The sequence below is a fragment of the Phlebotomus papatasi genome, chromosome 2 (genome assembly GCF_024763615.1).
Source record: "Phlebotomus papatasi isolate M1 chromosome 2, Ppap_2.1, whole genome shotgun sequence".
NCBI lineage: Eukaryota > Metazoa > Arthropoda > Insecta > Diptera > Psychodidae > Phlebotomus > Phlebotomus papatasi.
Genome location: NC_077223.1, coordinates 24267382 through 24287795, shown reverse-complemented (window position 1 = coordinate 24287795; position 20414 = coordinate 24267382). Strand labels below are relative to the sequence as shown.

Sequence of the window (20414 nt, the reverse complement as noted above, 5' to 3'; positions counted from 1 at the left end):
CACCTTTAGGGGTCCGACGGGAAATCCGACCACGTCAGATCGCAAATATCATGTGCTAAAAAATCGATTTTCGTAGACGGATCGTCCCATCGGCGTAGGTCTTAAAGGTTGTAACTACTTCTGGAGAGAAGAGATTAAGATATCAACAATAGTGATTCCAAGTAACCGGGTTTTTAGGATAGACGGCTAACCGGTTTTAGAAGGGTCTGAAACCGGTTAACTGGATTAAAACCGGTTTCAAATTTAAGATTAGATTTATGGAATTTTGAGCAATTTTTCAGAACTTAAACATTGATGTAATATTTAACACATATAAATATATTCTTTTTCACAGTTAGTTTAGAACTTATTTATTTAATTGCTTTATTTAGCATTTAAAATAGTTCAGGAAATTTCATAATTCAGGAAAATTACTGGGAGTTTTTGCAATGATACCTATAGTAACGTGGAAAAGCTAATGCAATGTAGATTTCCGTAAAAATAACTATTTTTTACGGAAAAAAAATTGTTATTAAAAAATCCAGATTTTTCGATCGGGAATGGTTTCTAACGTCAATTTTTAGATCATTCTCTACAGAAAACATATCGATGCTTAATTTTTGGTATTATATTATAATGATAATCATGATTATAATTTACACCAAATTCACAAATAATTTCATAGAAAAAATTCCGTAGGCATTTTGAAAAAAAAAATAAAATAAAAGGAAACCTTTATTGTTTTTTACTCCATCGGTTGAGAGACTAATAAATACTAGATTTTGACAAACATTTTTCAAGAAATTGTGTAACAATCTTGGTGAATTTGGGTCTAAGAAGATATGTAGTTAAAATATAGCAAGATTTAATTAAAATCTGTATAAAGACAGGGAGAGGTAAACATCTTTTTACTTTTCCGCATAAAACAATATTTTACAAGGCTGTACTAATCATTTACAATTTTTTTCAGTATATAAATGATTTTTAATCTTGTAAATATTTAACTAAGGTTTAAGAGATAAAATATTTTCAAGTGAAGAAGTCCTGAAATCATTTCCAATAACCTTTAAGCAAATAATTCTTTTCAAGAGTGGAAGAAATGTACAGGAAACCCATTACTACTATCCTTCATTTATTATTATATTATTAATATACTACCATACAAATTACACTTAAAATCATTTTGCACTTCAGGTTTCGTTCTAAAGCCAAGGAAATATTTTGCAGTGTATCTTGATTTTCAATAAATAAATTAAGCTTAAGAGAAATTATAAAATTTTTGTAAAGAGACGGTTTTAAACCGGTTTCATCTCTAAAAACCGGTTTTGAAACCGTCTCAAACATAGGGCGGTAAACCGGTTTTTCGAAATAGGTTAACCGTTGTTGGAACCACTAATCAACATCAACAAGCGATTTTTTTGGCAAGCATTTAAAAACATAAAAAAAAAATCCGATACAGTAGACTCTCGCTCAATCGGCTCTTTTTCAACCGGGCGAAAAATTTTGTTGACAATTTTCACGTTTAATTATGATGCTAATTTGCTCAAAATTGCTCTAGTTCTTCCTATTTTATCGTGATTCTTTATAATTGAGAGCTTTTTGTAAAATTTACAAAGGCTTTGATGCCCAAATCTATCGATAAACGGAATGAAATTTTGCCCCAAATGCCCAATTGAGAGAGAGTCTACTGTGTAATGCAAAAAATCGATTTTCGAAAATTCATTTTCGAATATTTTGAAAACCAGAAGATACTTTTTCTTTAAATTTTAGTATGTTGTTGTTGAGGTCGAGACCTTTCCAACGATGGGTAGCTCTCTTCCCTCGATGTTCCCTAATCTGAGCTATAATTAAAAATATCTTGAACTGACCTGACTGTATTTTCTGTATTTTTATGAACCGATTTTAATGAAATTTTAATATATTGTATCGACACCTTTGTGACAATGGGTTGCTCCCATTCATTCGATCGAACTCCATCTCAATGGCATACAAATACGTATAACTTACTACAGGAAGTTCCGCTTTGAACGAATTTTTTGGGAGCGAAAAAAAAACGCGAATTAACTCCACTGACACAGTAAAATTGAATTATTGCAGGATAATATCTTTGGGATAAGTTCTGGAAACGTCATGATGTATGCAAGGCATTTCCGGCGACAATTTTTAAACCTATTTTCAGTGCCAACGCTTCATAAGAAATGTTTTTCAAATTTATCGAGTAAAAAATATTTGCATATACATTTAGGGGCATTTAAAAATTATTTTGTAAATGAGCTCCCAATAGTAGGCAATTCATATCAAATTCTTTCAGTCCGTTTTCTCTCAAACCGGAACTCCCTGTATCTTGTTCCAGCCGGGATGTTTCAAGATGAATTGTCAACTTCAAAATGGCTTTTTCTTACCATGTGAAAAACAGTGCTTCAGAAAATTGTGGAGAAAAGTGATTGTATAACGTTTTTGATTACAGTGATGATTTTAGTGGTTTTAGTGAGTGTATTTGGCTTCAGGCTATTTATTTATGGCCCGTTTAATTCTATTGCCTGAATATTATCAGTGGAAAATACAGATTCAAATGCTGCTTCAATAGCATTCAAAGGCACATCATGCAAATGTCTTCAAACAAATCGACATAACATTTTCAATTTCCTCACCAGTAAAAACTAAAGACTTGTGAGTGCTAAATGGGTAAGTAACTCTATGAACATAAGAAAATTTTTTAGTAATGGAGAAATAAAACTCTCTTTGTGGATTCCTATAAAAAATTCTTAAAATTTGAACGTAATTTTTCTTTCAAAGTCAGACCACTTTTCCCTATTCATTTAATTAATTTATCACTAATATTTATTTATTTATAATAGGCAAAGACCACTGATAAACCCATAGATAAATATATTTTAATACCAAATTTTATGCAAACCTTTAAAGCCGATAATTAAACTATAGAAGAAATATGCCCTCTATTTAATACGGACTTCAAACTTAAGGCTTAGCCATATGACTAAACTGTTCCAATTGTCGATCAGTGATTTTCCAGAAAAATTGAACTTAGAATATTATTAGAAGAAAATAATCTATTGTATTCTAAAAAAAAACGAAAAAAAATAATGAAATTGATTGCTACTTATGTTTTTGAGAGCTTTGAAAACTTGGATTGACCTCTGATCTGAAAGACCACATAAGCTTTGCAATTTTTGATCTCAATTTGTAAGCCTATAACTTCAAGTTCAAAAGTTTCGAAAACTAGAACAAATATCCCCTACTAAAAACTCCATAATAAGATTATCGCGGAAACTAAACCAGATAGACCTTCTTTAATTCTGCCTACTTTTTTTTTAACCAAATGTTTACTTTAACCCAATATTATTTGCAAAGCTAAAACCGAAGTAATCTCGAAAACTAAAAGATAATACATCCTCTAAACTGCATAATTTTTAGGCATTTTTAATACAAAATTCTATGCAAGAACTAAAGATAGGTCCAAATCGTCCAAATAAGCTTATGTAAGTTAAAATTCTTTACAGAAAATCTTGAAATCATTGCAATTAGGGCTACATACAAGTCAGAATGCATATAAGTTCGGTTCTAAATTGTATATATATTATGCGTTATGATACGAATAAATTCTCTAAAATATTAACGTCAGAGTAACCTTTTTGTTTCCTGAAATACTATTCATTATGATATCGTCAGTTTGTCTCGCCTCCGTCATTCATTCAACATCATGATCTTTTACCGAGAGATATTTGCATACTACAGCCACACTCCTCCTTTAGCTTTCAGTTATTGTTTGCCAATTTCCAAAATTAGAGGAAAATTTTTCAGAAATCTTATTCGCTTTGCCATTTGATCAAACAACTTAAAAAAAAAGTTTTTGGAGGCACGAGAAGTCAAAGCATACGCAAGCAAGTGAAAAAGGAAGCGTTGCTGAGCAGGTGTTCAAATATCTACCTCTGATCCAAAATTGACAAAGTTTTGTTTCATGATCATGACGCTGAAAAAATGACGAAAGAGTTCGATGACGATATCCAAAAGAACTTTTTGGGGGTATAAAAAGATCAAGATTACCTGGAGCAGACACAGTTTCCGTTATCGAGTTCCCAAGTTGTGATCTTGAGAAAATCGTTTGGAATTACCATGTTGTCTCTGCGCCTTGTTGTTGTTTTGGCTGTGGCTGGATTAGCCTTGGCTGAGAGACTTCCCACCAAAATTTCTGTGAATAATTACGGAAGTATGTCGTGCGTTGGTACAAGAGTGTCTCCGAATACGATCCTTATTCCTGGAATGTGCTTGATGTAAGGAAATTTTTTTAGAGTACATTTTATCCGTTTATGTTTCTTTTTTTTACTTTGATTGATTCAATTAATTCACAGGAGCTATTCCCAAATGGACGTCAAAATCCGTGGTTCGGATATTCCTTCCAATGATTCTGGAAACATTTACCGCATTACCCGTATACTCTACCATAATGATCGCGATATGAGTACAATGAGCCATGATTACGCCCTCGCGAGACTCGATCGCGATATGGTTGTTGAAAATGACGTTCCTACAATTCCCAATGAAGATGTCCCCGTTTCCGAAGGAGACATTTGCACAACTCTTCGCAGAGATCTTGACTCCCAATCGATGTACATGTTCTCCGAACTGGAGCATTACAATGTGAAAGTCATCAGTGATGCAAAATGCCAGGAACTCTTCCCAGAGACCTTCACTGAAGACTTCATCTGCGTAGGTGCCGTGGATCCTCAGGCAGAAAACTACGAAGATCAGCAGTGCCAAGGAGAAACTGGAGCTCCTCTTGTTTGCAATGGCGATATCGTGGCTATCAACAGTTGCGGTAAAGAATTCTTATAATCAAATGGGTTTTCTTTTGTTTAATGTCTTTTTTTTTCTTCATTTTTAGAAGTTTCCTGCTACGGAGAAGCTTGTGCCTACAAGAAAATCTCTGCTCTCGGGGATTTCGTTCAAGGTCAAGTATTGTAAATGAAGAAAATCCAATATGGCTAACCAACGGACTTTTGCAGCAATAATGATTTTTCTGTAAATTTGTTCCTCCCAAATGTACCAACCTGTATTCTTTGAAATACAATAAATATTCCTGAGCATTTAAATATTTGTTTTTTTTTTAATAAACATAAAGCTATTCAAACATTTTGTGTTAAAGGTCTACACTTTTCATTTACTTTTTATTTAAATGATTTTTGAAAATGTTTTTCAATTCTATATTCCTTTGCCATGACTCCGATTCTAGAAAACTGATACCATTCTTCATTTAAAAAAAAAAGTTTAAATACTTCTTCGAAACTAGTGAAATTTATAAAACTGACACCAACGACGCTGGAACCGATAGCAACCAAAATTTCGAGTCTTATGACCAGCGCACAATAACTTACTATATTGTGTTATGGATTATTGATTTTCGTAATTTATTATGGTCAGCTATAACTTTTTCGATCATTCCATGCTTTCGTAGCCTCAAAAATTTAATAAGTGCCTCTAACGAGAAAGTTCAACATTTTCTCCAATTTCTCATAGTTTCCTTCATCCAAACTTGGAAAATTAATTATCAAGCCAGTAAATAATTACTGACATTACACTAAAATTTTGTTATTTTTGAATACTCGAAATAAATTTCAGTTTATGACTCTAAATAAAAGTGATTCTATTTTTCAAAATACAGACCATTTGCGGCCAGTACTGTTTTCGACGTAATGCAATTACTTTAACATTTCTAAATTTATTTTTTTTAAACATACTAGAAAAAAGTTAATAAAAATAAAAAAAAACTCAAGTTTTCAGGAGTGATTCTATTTTATTGGCCGTCACTGTATATATCTTCTGCATGCGGAGATCTTGTCAGGAGCCTTCTCAAATCGAAATATCAGTAATATTTTAACTTGCTCTGTTTTTCGTGTATTGTTAATGTTTCTTTAATATGAACAGCCTGAATGGCTCAACATATGAAATACAGTGTTGGAAATAAGTATAATTCCACCCCATTATACTTAAAGAAACTCAATAAAAAAAAGAAGTCTCGAAAAAATTCATACGTGGATTATAACATTCTTTCATGTCAACATAAAAATCGACATTTTGATTTTTTATTCTAAGTATTATTAGAAATAATAGAATTTTGTTTTTTAGGTTGGAAATAAGTATAATTCCACTCAATAAATTTAGTGCCAGAGTATTTATTTTTGACCGATTTAGGTTAATATCTTTTAATAATTGTATTTTTAATAATAATTAATAAATAGAATTCCATTTTATAAACTTTTACATTAATTTTTGTTCAAATATCTTGGGGAAAATGTTTAACCAACGCAAAATAAAGGAAAAATTAAAGTTTTGATGGCGATGGATCTTACAAACTAAGAAAAATGACTAGGTCCTATCAGATAATTATCAAATTTGTCAATATATCTGCCACATATGCCTGTTAAGGTATCTCAAGCGTAAAAAATCTTCTGTTGTTAGATGCCAAAAGAGCTTTTTGCCTCCAACAGTGTTGCTTTTCAGTGGAAAAAAAGGACTTTTCTACCGAAATTTGATTGTAAAATGATGCTTGTTGTTTAGTCTGGTTATGTTCTGATAGTTTTATTCCAAAATCGTATTCGTAAGTGAACTTAGGTCATTGTCGCATGAAAACTAAAAATTATTACAAAAAAGGCTTTCAACAGTTGGATCAACATGACACGTTTTACGCTATTTGAGAATTTCAAAGTTAGTTTTTCAGACAAAAAAGAACAAACGAAAGCAAGATCTATCATTCATTTTGGGGCCTCAGTGGATCAGTGAATAGAGCAGTGGCTCTGTGACTGTGAGGTCGAGGGTTCGAGACTAGGCAGCTGCAGATTTTTCAGCTGCTGTAATGGTCTCGAATTCATCCAGTGAATGAATAGGAAAGCAATGCCAATACATTGACAGTGAACCGCTTAAAAAGAGAGGTTGGTATAGGAAATAAGTTTCGACATGCAGAGTTCAGTCGAATACAAATACTCATTCACTGCCCAGATCCACAAACCAAGGTTGGTTTACCGTGATGTAAAGCGGTGCTGTGTGTATCAGAACGCACACAGAGCACTGTAATATGGAGCAGGTTTACTCGCCTTGGGGGTTAAGATAGAACAGGAGAATGGGGAGTGCATAATGGGCCCAAATAAGTGGCCTGGGTGCAGCGGTTCCGCAAGGAATATAACCGACCCATAGACAAATCTTAATCAAATCTTAATCATTCATTTTTATGCAAAAATAGTAACTATAAAACTCTGAAATAGCGTAAAACATGTCATGTTGATCAAATTGTTAAAAGCCTTTTATGTAATAATTTTTAGTTTTCATGTGACGATGACCTAAGTTCACTTACGAATACGATTTTGGATCAAAAGCATCTGGACATAACCAGACTAAACAACAAGCATCGTTTTACAATCAAATTTCGGTGGAAAAGTTCTTTTTTCCACTAAAAAGCAACAGTGTTAGAGGCAAAATGTTCTTTTGGCCTCTAACAACAGGAGACTTTCGACCCTTGGAGTACCTTAAAAGGTATGAATGATAGATATATTGACAAATTTCACAATTATCTGATAGGACCTAGTCATTTTTCTTACTTTCTTAGATCCATCGAAAACAAAACTTTAATTTTTTTCTTTATTTTTGTTCGTTAAGAAATTTTCCTACGATATTTCAGCAAAAATTGAAGTAAAACTTTATAAAATGGAATTTAATTTATTAATTAAAGTTATTAATGAAATTATTGAACGATATTAACCTTAAATTGGTCAAAAATAAATACCCTAGCGGTAAATTTATTGAGTGGAATTATACTTATTTCCATCCTAAATAAACAAAATTCTATTGCAATTCTAATAATACTTAGAATAAAAAATCAAAATGTCGATTTTTTATGTTGGCATGAAAGGACGTTATGATCTACGTATGACTTTTTTTCGAGGCTTCTTTTTTTGTTGAGTTTCTTTAAGGATAATGGGGTGGAATTATACTTATTTCCAACACTGTATAAAGTATAACCGTTGTGAATTTTATATTCCTAAAGATTGAATAAATTGAATTGAATTGAATATTAAACTTGAATTGTCCAAAGCTTGAGTCGTCCGAATGGTAGTGCGCTTTTCCATACATTTTTTCTTTGAGTATTTTTTGAGTCGCCAATATTTAGGTTCAAAGTCCTAAATCTTTGAAGTCTTAAGCTCGATACTGTAATAATTCACTAAACTAAACTAAATTGATAAAAGAAGAAAACCTCTTGAGAAAGACATTTTTACCATTTTAAATATGTCCTAGATGTTTAATTATTTTCAATAAATGCAGTTAAATTTATAAATAGAAGCTGAATTAAGACAAATTTATTTATGAGTCACAGGAAAATTGAAAAAAAAAATATAAAAATTGTTAGTAATGGCTCCGGCACACCTTTTCGATCAGGAAAATTTCATGAAATCGAAATTCGGATCCCCTTCTTTCTCACTTGCTTTGCATATGAATATCTCATTCTTTCGCATACCAAATTCTATTGAGCTAAATTGAATTTGAAGTGATGTTTAAGAGAAGAAGAAGAGTGCGAGAGAATAAGATAGACATATGCAAAACATGTGAGATAGAAGGGGATTCAAATTTCGACTTTATGAAATTTTCCTGATCTAAAAGGTGTGCCGAAGCCATAAAAACTAAAGTTTGTAATTAAAAAAAATAAAAAAGAGCAGTAACAATTATTAAAATTGAGCAATATAGAATATTAAATATTAGCAGGAAAACAGTAAAACTTTCTTCGTAAAAATTAATAATCAGTCACGAAATTTTATGCATTTCTGTTTCACTCATTAGCGGAAAGTACTCTCCCTTCGAACGTTCATGCCTTCGAATAATGTGAATTTTCTTTAAATTTTCCTAAGAAACTTAAACATTATTAAAGTTAGCTTATTATCAATTCTTGATAATTATGTGACAATCATGTGGAAATCTCTTAGGAAACGTAAAAGAAATTCACATTATTCGAAGGCATGAATGTTCGAAGGGATAGTACTTACTCCTCGAAAAACTAAATTCAACATAAAATCAACTTTTTCAGGCGACTCCCGCCTCCAAGTTGATGAAAAAGACGATGAAATTAATCATTTTATTCGTAATTCCGAAATGGTGTTTTTACATTTTCAATATTTCTCGGCCATTAACTTATCTTCAAAGTCCTAAAGTCCTAAATCTTTGAAGTCATAAGTTCGATACTGTCAAAATTCACTTGATAAAAGAGGAAAACTGCTTGAAAAACGTATTTAATAATTTTTTGAATAATCTCAATTTTCCAGTTGACTTATTATAATGTGTCTTTACATCTTAACGATCACTTGTTATATAATTTATCATTTTCAATATATCAGATGTTCAATTATTTTAAACAAATTTCAACTTTAGGCTATTGATTTAATACCATCTGAATTAAAACAAATTATTTATAAATGAGTCACTGGAAAATTAACCAAGACAAATAAAATAACGTTTTGAATGCTGATTCTACTAAAACAAAAGTAAACAAAATTAAATAAACTTTTAAAAGTAAATTTTACAACACGTGTTGAAAATGTTCAAGATAAAAAAGAAAACCAAAATATTTTTTCAATTGCTTGATAGTTTATTTTTATGCTTCATATATTGCCGAGATACAGAAAATGTGTATTACAATTATAATTGCAATACAACACTGGTTGTCGGGTCTTTTTCAAAGTAGGACATCTCTTTTTTATTGGCCAATAAGGTCGCGGAGGGAAGAAATTCTCCTGTAGGCGCAAACTGATCCGGAGCAGGACAACTCTGCAAAAGATAAAATTAGTTTAGATGTAGGCCAGTTAGTTTTAGCTTTTTGTTATTCTTACCGCAAGTAGCTATAGCAAAGAGTTTGTCAGCGCAAACGAGAGGAGCTCCAGTCTCGGTCTGGCACTGATTATCGGGAAACTGTGCCGTGGGATCGATAGCACCTACGCAAATAAAGTCATCGGTGTATTGCTCCATGAAGAGTTCCTCGCACTGAGCATCATCGATGATTTTGACGTTATAGTATTCGAATTCGGGCCAGTAGTAGTAAGCGGAATAACTTGCTGATCTGCGGGCAGTTGTGCAGATATCACCTGAAGCCACAGTCATATCATCATCGGCCAAATCAGGAGCTTTGAAACCCTCGCCTCCATAGAGATCTCTATCAACCGTCAATAGTACGTAATCATTGCTCATGGTCGTAGGATCTTCATTAGGCGTGAAGACAATGCGGTTAGCGAAGTAAATGTTTCCAGAATCATTGAGGGTTATTCCTTCAGGACGAACCAAGACTTCAACATTGCCACGACCCCTAAAAGATACGTTTTTTAAAAAAAATATATAAAGCCTGCAGAAGTAATAGATTTACTTACATGACACAATAGCCTGAACTCAGGATGGTATTATCAGATACTGCGGACCCACTGCACGTCATGGTGCCATGGCTTCCGATAGCCAATTTCAGTGGTAGCCTGGGACTATTATCGGTCAAGGCAGACCCAGCCAATGTCACAAGTACAATAAGTCGCAGAGACAACATGGTAATTGCAAATGATTTTCTCAAGATCACGACTTGGGAACTCAGTTGCCAAAACTGTGAATACTCCAGGTAATCTTGGTCTTTTTATACCTCCAAAAAGCTCTTTTGGAGATCGTCATCCAACTCTTTTCGTCATTCATTTAAGCGTCATGATATAGAATTTCGTCAATTTTGGATCAGATGTAGATATTTGAACAACTGCTCAAGATGCTCCCCCTTTTTCGAGTAAAGTCTCTCAGAGTAAATTTTTGAGTTCTAATGTCTCTATGGAATTTTTAGGAGCTTGTTTGAACAAATGGTAAACTGCGGATTTATTCGTTTAATTTATTGTCTTTACCTTTCATCATTGGTATTGGTAATTATTCTTTGAAAATATGAAATTTGTCAATATTAGAGATAAGGTCCAGTCAATTTCAGTATAATATAGGTTGGGGTAACAGTGGAGTTGAGTAAGGACGAGTGCGACCTATTTTATCAGAAAGGTCTCGATCTTATATAAAACATACTAAAATATCATCGAAATTGCTTCAAAAACATCGAAGGTCCGGTCAAGTTATTTTTAAAGATCATTGTAAAAGGGAACATTAAAGCTGTCTATTACACCAGGAAAAAATTTCATGAATATTCGCAATCAATAATAATCTAATATTGATGAAAATCGCTTACACATTAGTAAAATATATGGACATAAATTTGTATTATTGAAGTAAATTTTTCTAGTGTGTAGGCAATTTCTTCAATATTCTTTTCAATATGGATCGTTTTTCTTCCATATTGTATTTCAATACTGTTTACCCCTGCACTCTGAGACAAAAATCATCAATATAACTCTTCCATAATATTATTGAAGCGGAATATGGAAGAAATGGAAGAAATATTGTAAAAACCTTGTAGTACCTCTATAAATCTTGTAGTACCGATTCCCAAAATTTCAAACCCTAATGGCGTCTACAGACTAGAGAAATTTATGTCCATATTGAAGAGTTTTCCTGCCCAAGCGTATGGAATTCACTTCAATATGGACATAAATTTCTCTAGTGTGTAGAGGCCATAAGTCTCCATCTGATTTTAGGCCTATTAGCCTGCTTCCTGTTCTTTCAAAAGCGTTTGAATTCCTCCTTCATGAACAAATCTCTCAACATTTGGATGACAATGGACTGCTATGTGACTTGCAGTCGGGGTTTCGTAAGGGTCACACCACTACGACTGCCCTTCTTAGGGTAAATCATGATATCTCTTCAGCTCTTAATCGAAGTCATTTTGTTATTCTGGTCCTTCTAGATTTCACTAAGGCCTTTGATAGCCTTTCCCACAACCTTCTTTGCTACAAGTTATGCACTTATGCACTGTTTTTAAATTCTCGTCTTCAGTAGTAGCCCTTGTTCGGTCTTACTTTATAGGCGGTAGATCGCAAATTGTCAGATTTGGTCAGGACGTCACACCACCAACCTTCTTAAGTAAGGGCATTGGGCAGGGTTCAATTCTTGGTCCTTTGCTGTTTTCTCTCTTATTAATGATGTACCCTCAGTTTTACGTAACTGCTTGTTTCATCTATATGCTGATGACCTCCAAATTTATGTGGAGGGAGATTCCTCTAATCCTCTTCAAGCTTTCGATCTTATGAATGCAAATCTCTCTTATATTGAACACTGGGATTCATTAAATGGATTAGTTTTGAATCCTAAAAAGTCTCAAGCTATTGCTATCTCCAAAAAAAACTGCTTTCCCTGATCTTTATCCTTTACACATACACGGTGAAATTATCCCTTTCGTTGATCAGGTCAAAAATCTAGGTGTAATCTTCAACACAACTCTCTCCTGGTCTGATCAGGCCAATTTTATTTGCCGTAAGGTCAACTATTCTCTTTATACCCTTCGACGCTTCTGGGACATCACACCCTATGATACTCGCTTGATCCTCGCGCGAGCGCCTCTTCTTCCTTTCTTCAACTATGGAGCAGAGCTCTTCTTTGCGGCGGATAGTGACACAATCCGTCGTCTTTCAGTTTCGTTTAATGATTGTGCTAGGTGTATCTGCGGCTTAAGTCGTCGAGACCATATCTCCCCCTTCAGTCACATATTTGTTGGCTGCGATTTACCATCCCATCTGAGAATGAGAGCAGTGCTATTTCTGTTCCATTTGCTGCTTTCTGAATGTCCTGGGTATCTGTCGTGTCTTCTGTTAGGGGGAGTTCTACCAGGATTCGAGGACTCATAGTGCCTAAAGTTCAAGATGACTGCCTCTATCGGTCGCTTTTTGTAAAAGGCGCCATTCTGTCTAATTTTCTTCCGAGTGATTGCCGTATTTCTGCGGCTGCTATTCGTAATTTCTATCTTCAGGCTGGATCCTAGAAGCAATTATTTTGTTTCTTGAACACTTTTATAATTCTGAATTCTTGTCATTCTCTATTTTTTTATGTTCCTCTTTTTCTGATTTTTTTTATTATCACAATTGTAAAAGGGATGACCCTATTCTTGTGATTAAATAAAGTAATAATAACAATTATATTGAAGAAAATGTTTAATATCAAGTTCATTAGATATTTTCTTCAATAAATTCATTTTCGTTTTCACACAAATTCGATAATTATACACTGTTAGAAAAGTCTCGGTCTCGACCTGAGCTGCAACATATTAGAAGCATCGTTTATTTTTCATACATTTTGATATTAGATTTTCGAAAAGTTGATTTTCGTGTAATAGGGCCTTCCATTAACCCATTCCTTACCATGGTATTATACATCATACGCAAATTGAGTATCTTTAGATGATTTGTTCCTGGGCAATTGTTATCCATATTGCTGTTAGGAGTGGATTTTTAGTAAATTTAGCCCTTCAATTACTTGGAAAAAATATCCAGCCAGAGATTATTATTAATTGATTATCGAATTATTATTAATTAGCCAGAGATGGAAATATATTTTGTTGTTCTTTTCTCGCTTCGTGGAAATTCATGCAAAAAATTTGCACAAAATTGCGGACGGAAAATATGATATCCCGTCGAATTTGTTGAAATTGGCCTTCAACAACCTTCTTTTGCTACCATAAACTTATCTGGGCTTATCACTGCTTTTTTAAAATAATTTTATAAAGTTATTTAGAATAAAGTTTCTGTTTCATGAAATAATATTTATATTGATATCGTCATTTTGTCTCGCCTCCGTCATTCATTCAGCATCATGTTCTTCTTTTACCAGAAAGATGTTTGTATAATCCAGTCAAGCCACACTCCTCCTTTGTCCCAAAATATACCTCAGTTATCTTTAGCTTTCAGTTATTGTTTGCCAATTTCCAAAATATAGAGGAAAATTTTTCAGAAATCTTATTCGCTTTGCCATTTGATCAAATAACTTAAAAAAAAGTTTTTGGAGGCACGAGAAGTCAAAGCATACGCAATCAAGTGAAAAAGGAAGCGTTGCTGAGCAGATGTTCAAATATCTACCTCTGATCCAAAATTGACAAAGTTTTGTTTCATGATCATGACGTTGAATAAATGACGAAAGAGTTCGATGACGATGCCAAAAAAAAAACTTTTTGGGGGTATAAAAAGACCAAGATTACCTAGAGCAGACACAGTTTCCACAATTGAGTTCCCAAGTTGTGATCTTGAGAAAATCGTTTGGAATTACCATGTTGTCTCTGCGCCTTGTTGTTGTTTTGGTTGTGGCTGGATTAGCCTTGGCTGAGAGACTTCCCACCAAAATTTCTGTGAATAATTATGGAAGTATGTCGTGCGTTGGTACAAGAGTGTCTCCGAATACGATCCTGATTCCTGGAATGTGTTTGATGTAAGGAAATTTTTTTAGAGTACATTTTATCCGTTTATGTTTCTTGTTTTTCTAATTTGATCGATTCAATTAATTCACAGGAGCTATTCCCAAATGGACGTCAAAATCCGTGGTTCGGATATTCCTTCCAATGATTCTGGAAACATTTACCGCATTACCCGTATACTCTACCATAATGATCGCGATATGAGTACAATGAGCCATGATTACGCCCTCGCGAGACTCGATCGCGATATGGTTGTTGAAAATGACGTTCCTACAATTCCCAATGAAGATGTCCCCGTTTCCGAAGGAGACATTTGCACAACTCTTCGCAGAGATCTTGACTCTCAATCGATGTACATGTTCTCCGAACTGGAGCATTACAATGTCAAAGTCATCAGTGATGCAAAATGCCAGGAACTCTTCCCAGAGACCTTCACTGACGACTTCATCTGCGTAGGTGCTGTGGATCCTCAGGCCGAAAACTACGAAGATCAGCAATGCCAAGGAGAAACTGGAGCTCCTCTTGTTTGCAATGGCGATATCGTGGCTATCAACAGTTGCGGTAAAGAATTTTTATAATCAAATGAGTTTTCTTTTGTTCAATGTCTTTTTTTTCTTCCTTTTTAGAAGTTTCCTGCTACGGAGAAGCTTGTGCCTACAAGAAAATCTCTGCTCTCGGGGATTTCGTTCAAGGTCAAGCATTGTAAATGAAAAAAATCCAATATGGCTAACCAACGGACTTTTGCAGCAATAATGATTTTTCTGTAAATTCTTTCTTCCCAAATGTGTACACCTGTATTCTTTGAAATTCAATAAATAATCCTGAGGCCTGAGCATTTAAATATTTGTGTTTTTTTTTTAACAAAGTCTAAAGGAACTTCTTCTTTTTCTCTTTATGTATTATTTCAGGGCGAAACCTCAAGTGGGTCAGTGGATAGAGTAGTGGCTCTATGACTGTGAAGTCTCGGGTTCAAAGCTGAGCAGCAGCAGAAAAAGATTTCTCATGCTATATCGGTTTTGAATTCGTCCAGTGAATGAATGAATAGTAATGCCAAATGGTGCATATTGGCAAAAAAACCGCCTATTAAAGAATAGAGGCTGGTAAAAAAACGAGTTGCTACTCTACATGAATTCAGACGATGATTTCAGTCGATACAAATATTCACTGTTACTGATCTTTAACACACAATGTGTTTGTAGCATTGTAGCAGTGTAGCGGCACTGGTTACTCACAGAGCCGTGATATGGAGCTGCTACCCTTATCGATAGAATAGGACTGGGGTAGCATAAGGGGCCAATTGTGGCCTGGATGCATCGGTAATTCGAAATGGAGAACTGACCCCTGGCAAAATTTTATCTAATTTCAGGGGCCGGACGTCACTTTAACCCATTCCTCACCATGGTATTATACATCATACGCAAATTGAGTGATTTTAGATGATTTATTCCTGGGCAATTGATACTCGAATTGCTATCAGAAATGGATTTTTAGTAACTTTAGTCCTTCAATTACTTGGAAAAAATAGTCCGACAGAGATGAAAATACATTTTGTTATTGTTTTCTTGCTTCGCGGAAGGTCATGCAAAATTTTTGCTTAAAATGGTGGACGGAAAATACGACATCCCGTCGAATTTGTTAAAATTGGTCTGTTTCCTCTTCCCTGATTTGAATTCTAGTTGCCAATTTGTGTTCTTGGATAGTTACTCTATCTAAATCAATAGAGTTTGTAATGAATTAATGCACAGAATTTAAATTCAGTGACCGTTAAGACGTGTGTTTGTCAGGGGCTCCCCGCGCCCCCATGAAAGGTAAATTTTTTTTCTTTTCAAAAAATTCATCTATCAATCTGTAGAAAACTAATCCCAAAATATGAACATTCTATCTCAAGTATTTCTGGTACATTGACTGAATGGGTTAAATACACTCCACTCCACAAAGCCCCCACAGCCCTAAAGAAACTTAAGCTGAACTAAAAATTTCGTCTCTTGAAAAGTTGTCAAAAGGAAATTACGATAAATGTTGATTTAACTAACGATTACTCAGGTTGACACTTCGTCTTTAGACGAAAAGGGACAGATAATCCTAACCGGCTTATGTAGGTGAGATTCTTAACGTAAGCTAATTCGGAATGCATACAAATTCGATTTGGAGCTGAAGTTGGCAGACGCTATTCAATTATCTTGAATCAAAATCGTGAAATTATACAAATTTTGTATTCAATCCCAAATAGGGTAAGTGTGCCAAATTTCGGCCAGCTTCTAATTTCGGCCACTTTGAGTGTAATTTCGGCCATGCAAATAAATTAATTAAAATTATGTATGTAATCTTCGAATAGTCAATGAATTCATTTTGCTTTTAAATATCTATTCATTTTAGGATGTATTAACACAAAGACCGTTAAATTTTAGGTATAATTTGAATTTAAATTGCCTTATAAAAACTCAGTGTGGAAAGAGTCTTACAAAAAATGTGACAGATCGATTGTGTCTCTAGCAGTCTTGTGATTTGTCGTGAAGTGCAGAAGGTTTTCCTTCGGTGTTTTTCATGAAAATTGATTAGTTTTCATTAAAGATTGTTTCTGTTTCTGTTAATAGTGAATCAATCTTTAAATTTCGGGTAAAATTTCCCAGCTGGATCCTGTATTTCGCGTAAAAAAGTACAGTGCTGTCTCGCTATATGCACAGTTTGGGCACTTTTTTTGACAGTTCTCTCTCTGAATATGCACAACTTTTTTTGAAATTCTCAACGGTTTTTTTCTTTCTTTTAATAAATTATCATTTTTTTATTGTTCTAGAATTTCCCGTGTTATTTTAAATATAATATGAAACAGAAAAAATAAAATTAAGAAAATTAAAAACAAGAAAAATTAGTTACGAAGAAAATAATTTTCTTTATTACTTTGTCAAAATGTAAACAAATTGATTTTGAATGCAACCGACACAAAAGCTGTGCATATATAGAGTGTGCATATAGAGAGACAGCACTGTATATACTTTGTGAGCGTCTCTACGGTGAGGTAGTGTTGCCTATTTCGGCAACATCTTTTGCTTTCCTAAATTTCTTATTCATTTTATGTTTTCTTTTTCAATTTCTGAATTCTACAATGTCCATAAAAAAAACCATCACTTCTATGAAAAAGATGATGTGAAAAAGTCATTGGAAGAGTTCAGGAAGTGCAAATTGCTACGGGAATCTGCGCGTAAATTTGAGATGCTACTCTTCAGGTGTTTAGGACAAATTAAACGGAAGATCTCAGGGCTTGTGGGTCATACAAACGTATTAACTCTTTCGCGTCCATAGGGTAATGTCATGACTCGGGGAAAAAAGTTTTTTTGGGTATTTACATTAATTGAAATCTATCTGTTCGTGCACGACATCATAATAGAAGGATGTAAGATTCTTGGCTCATTTTCTCAAGACTCCAGTTAGATTTCAATTAATGTAAATAGCCAAAAAGAAACTTTTTTCCCCGGGTCATATATGACCCTATGGACGCGAAAGAGTTAAACTAAATATTAAAGTCGTTCCGTATGACGTTTTGAAATTTTCTATCCGTTCCATCACAAAACGTGGTCAGAAAAAAGGTGGCCGAAATTTCACACAAAGTGGCCGAAATACTACCCAAAGCAATGTCCATATTTTTATTAATTTTTCAATATTTTAGGAAGTGATTTAAAGAAAACAAAAATGATAAACTAGTCTTGAAGGTTTCACACAACCCTCCCGAAAAGGAAGTAACAAAAAATATCAATGTGAATTAAAAATATTGCATTTCAAACTTAGGACTTCGGTGCTTACATGCAACTATGCCGAAATTTGGCACACTTACCCTATCAAGGATTTGGATGGACTGACAGAAAAGTGATAAATGGGTGAAATGTAAACCAGAATGTTCTCTATATTTTTTTCTGTAGAATTTGATCTAATTGATTAATCAGAAGCCGAGATAATCGAGGTTCTTTGATTCTAAACTCGTTTTTTCGACCAGAGCGCCCTAAGTGTTCATTTGATGAACTTCAACTATATCAAAGAATTGTTGTATTTTGAGACACTTTCCATTTAAAACCCTATTTTAAGTGACTTGGTTCTAAGACCCAGCTATAACATACTAAAATTTAAGTCCGATCGATGCCATAGGGGCGGAGCTGTTGAGAAAACAAAGCCAGTGATAAACCTAGATCAGCTTATAGAGGTGCGATTCCTTCATTGCGAATTTGGATTGTGGCAAACTCGAACGATATATTTATACATAAATAATGCAAATTTAGTTTAATAATCCTTAAACTGTATGTAACATAATATCGTTATTAATAAGGAAAATTGGATGAGAAATGCATAAAAGTGTCTGAAAATCTTTAAAGTCGATTATCTCGGAAACTAGAGAGCGTATTTTCATCAAAATAGTATCTTTTTTGAGCTCGTTCGAGAGCTCTTAGAAATTTCCGAAAAAACTCAGCTCAGTTTCAATCGGTTTTAAATCGGTTCATAACCGATAAGATTTTCGTCAGAAAATTAATTCTGTTACTTTTAAAACTGAGGGTAAATTATTGAAATCGTACTCGCACCCGTCAGCTCTTTAGCTGCCGAGAGAAATCCACTCGCACACCCGGCAGATTCAAATCCCTTTGTAATTACTTCTTTATAATATGAAGTACCTACTTGGTGCACGTACTCAAGAATCTGCGGGGTGTGCGAGTGGATTTCTATCGGCCTCTAAAAAGCTGACGGGTGCGAGTATGTTTTCAATAATTTGCCCTCTGTTTTGAAGGATGGATGAATCAGTTGAGTTGAGAACCGGTAAACCCGATAAACAATAATGATGCGAACAAGGGGGAGATATTGGGGTGAAAATGTGTACACCACTTCCCGGCACTTCCACAACTTACATGGAATAGCCCTGCGCACTTCCAAAATTTCGCAACACTCTCGAAAATACTGCAATACTTTCAGCACTTCCTACACTTCTTACACTTCTTACGCTTGCTAATCCATAATTTATTTAATCTTATGAGAAATCTAATTAAGAAAACATTTAAAAAAATATCTCAAGAAATTTATTATTACGCATATTTCTAACATTTTGCTCATATTTTGAATTTCTAGCGACAGATATACTTGCATACAGTAGAGTCTCGCTATAGGCCATCGCTCTATAGTCCACAATTTATCGACCGTTGATTTCAAAACGTTCAAAACACTGATTTTAAGAGGTTATGTTTTTTAGTATACGACATATGCATAATTATTTTATTATTTTTGGCAAACTTTATTAAGTAGTTGTGATAATTGTGATCCACAATGAAGAGAGCAAGGACATGTACCACAATCGCAAAGAAAGTGGAGACCGTCGAGCAATTTCAATACTAAAAATCGTTGATAATTTTAAAAAATTACATGGACTATAGTGAGACCCAAGTGTCAAATTTGAAACCAAATATGGACTATAGCGAGACTCTACTGTACTTTTAATAATTTAATATTATCGTTGTTTTACGAAGGGGTATCAACATATTTTGTATTTTCCTAAGAGACCAGTGAAGCTACTTTTGGAAAATTGAGTCTCTAAAAAAATGTATTGTCATTTGTAAATTAAAACTGGGCTGGAAAGTCTGTTAGAGTCCAAAAGTACGAGTGCAACAACAGATTCAGCACTTCAGGTGTATCTTCACATTTTATTAAACTTGATTCTCTCCCTGCTTTTAAAATACTTTAAATCTGAAACATTTGGCACTCTTTGGAAAAGTTTTTGATGTTTGCTAATCAACTTTTGAAACAAGCTTGGCTATTTTTTCAAGGATCTTTTTCGCTATTGTTGTATTGGATTAATTCCTCATTACCTGGTCGCCAATAAATCCAGAAAAGATTTTTTATTGCAACATATCAGGAGAAAAATGGCCACATTCATAAAGCCCTCCTTATTCCTTTCAGTGAAAGTATGTGGCACCCATGTATTGAGCTTTCAAACACATTCAAGATTTTCTAAATAACGAAATACGATTTAATTATTGTTTTCCAACATTTTAACAATCTCTTCAATTGTTATTCACAAATTTTCTTCCACTAAGCTAAGATACTC

At 33.9% G+C, this 20414-nt stretch overlaps 3 protein-coding genes across 3 annotated transcripts; 2 read left to right on the top strand and 1 right to left on the bottom strand.

Annotated features, from left to right (window-relative positions):
• Nucleotides 1–4061: 4061 nt before the first annotated feature.
• On the top strand, nucleotides 4062–5090 carry LOC129803266 (trypsin I-P1-like). Its single transcript, XM_055849716.1, has 3 exons — nucleotides 4062–4271; nucleotides 4350–4816; nucleotides 4883–5090. The coding sequence occupies exons 1-3, from the start codon at nucleotides 4114–4116 to the stop codon at nucleotides 4960–4962; spliced, it is 705 nt and encodes a 234-aa protein (XP_055705691.1). The 5' UTR covers nucleotides 4062–4113; the 3' UTR covers nucleotides 4963–5090.
• A 4514-nt stretch (nucleotides 5091–9604) lies between these two features.
• Nucleotides 9605–12632, bottom strand: LOC129803264 (trypsin 3A1-like). Its single transcript, XM_055849714.1, has 3 exons — nucleotides 10398–12632; nucleotides 9867–10336; nucleotides 9605–9804 (listed from the first exon to the last, which is right to left on the bottom strand). The coding sequence occupies exons 1-3, from the start codon at nucleotides 10562–10564 to the stop codon at nucleotides 9734–9736; spliced, it is 708 nt and encodes a 235-aa protein (XP_055705689.1). The 5' UTR covers nucleotides 10565–12632; the 3' UTR covers nucleotides 9605–9733.
• Nucleotides 12633–13800: 1168 nt separating this feature from the next.
• Nucleotides 13801–15179, top strand: LOC129803265 (trypsin I-P1-like). Its single transcript, XM_055849715.1, has 3 exons — nucleotides 13801–14352; nucleotides 14433–14899; nucleotides 14965–15179. The coding sequence occupies exons 1-3, from the start codon at nucleotides 14195–14197 to the stop codon at nucleotides 15042–15044; spliced, it is 705 nt and encodes a 234-aa protein (XP_055705690.1). The 5' UTR covers nucleotides 13801–14194; the 3' UTR covers nucleotides 15045–15179.
• Nucleotides 15180–20414: the final 5235 nt, after the last annotated feature.

Coding starts and splice junctions, on each gene's coding strand:
- LOC129803266 (XM_055849716.1), top strand. CDS start 4,114: ATGTTGTCTCTGCGCCTTGTTGTTGTTTTGGCTGTGGCTGGATTAGCC. Junction 4,272..4,349: donor ATTCCTGGAATGTGCTTGAT/GTAAGGAAATTT, acceptor ATTAATTCACAG/GAGCTATTCCCAAATGGACG. Junction 4,817..4,882: donor CGTGGCTATCAACAGTTGCG/GTAAAGAATTCT, acceptor CTTCATTTTTAG/AAGTTTCCTGCTACGGAGAA.
- LOC129803264 (XM_055849714.1), bottom strand. CDS start 10,564: ATGTTGTCTCTGCGACTTATTGTACTTGTGACATTGGCTGGGTCTGCC. Junction 10,337..10,397: donor AGTTCAGGCTATTGTGTCAT/GTAAGTAAATCT, acceptor CGTATCTTTTAG/GGGTCGTGGCAATGTTGAAG. Junction 9,805..9,866: donor CTTTGCTATAGCTACTTGCG/GTAAGAATAACA, acceptor TATCTTTTGCAG/AGTTGTCCTGCTCCGGATCA.
- LOC129803265 (XM_055849715.1), top strand. CDS start 14,195: ATGTTGTCTCTGCGCCTTGTTGTTGTTTTGGTTGTGGCTGGATTAGCC. Junction 14,353..14,432: donor ATTCCTGGAATGTGTTTGAT/GTAAGGAAATTT, acceptor ATTAATTCACAG/GAGCTATTCCCAAATGGACG. Junction 14,900..14,964: donor CGTGGCTATCAACAGTTGCG/GTAAAGAATTTT, acceptor CTTCCTTTTTAG/AAGTTTCCTGCTACGGAGAA.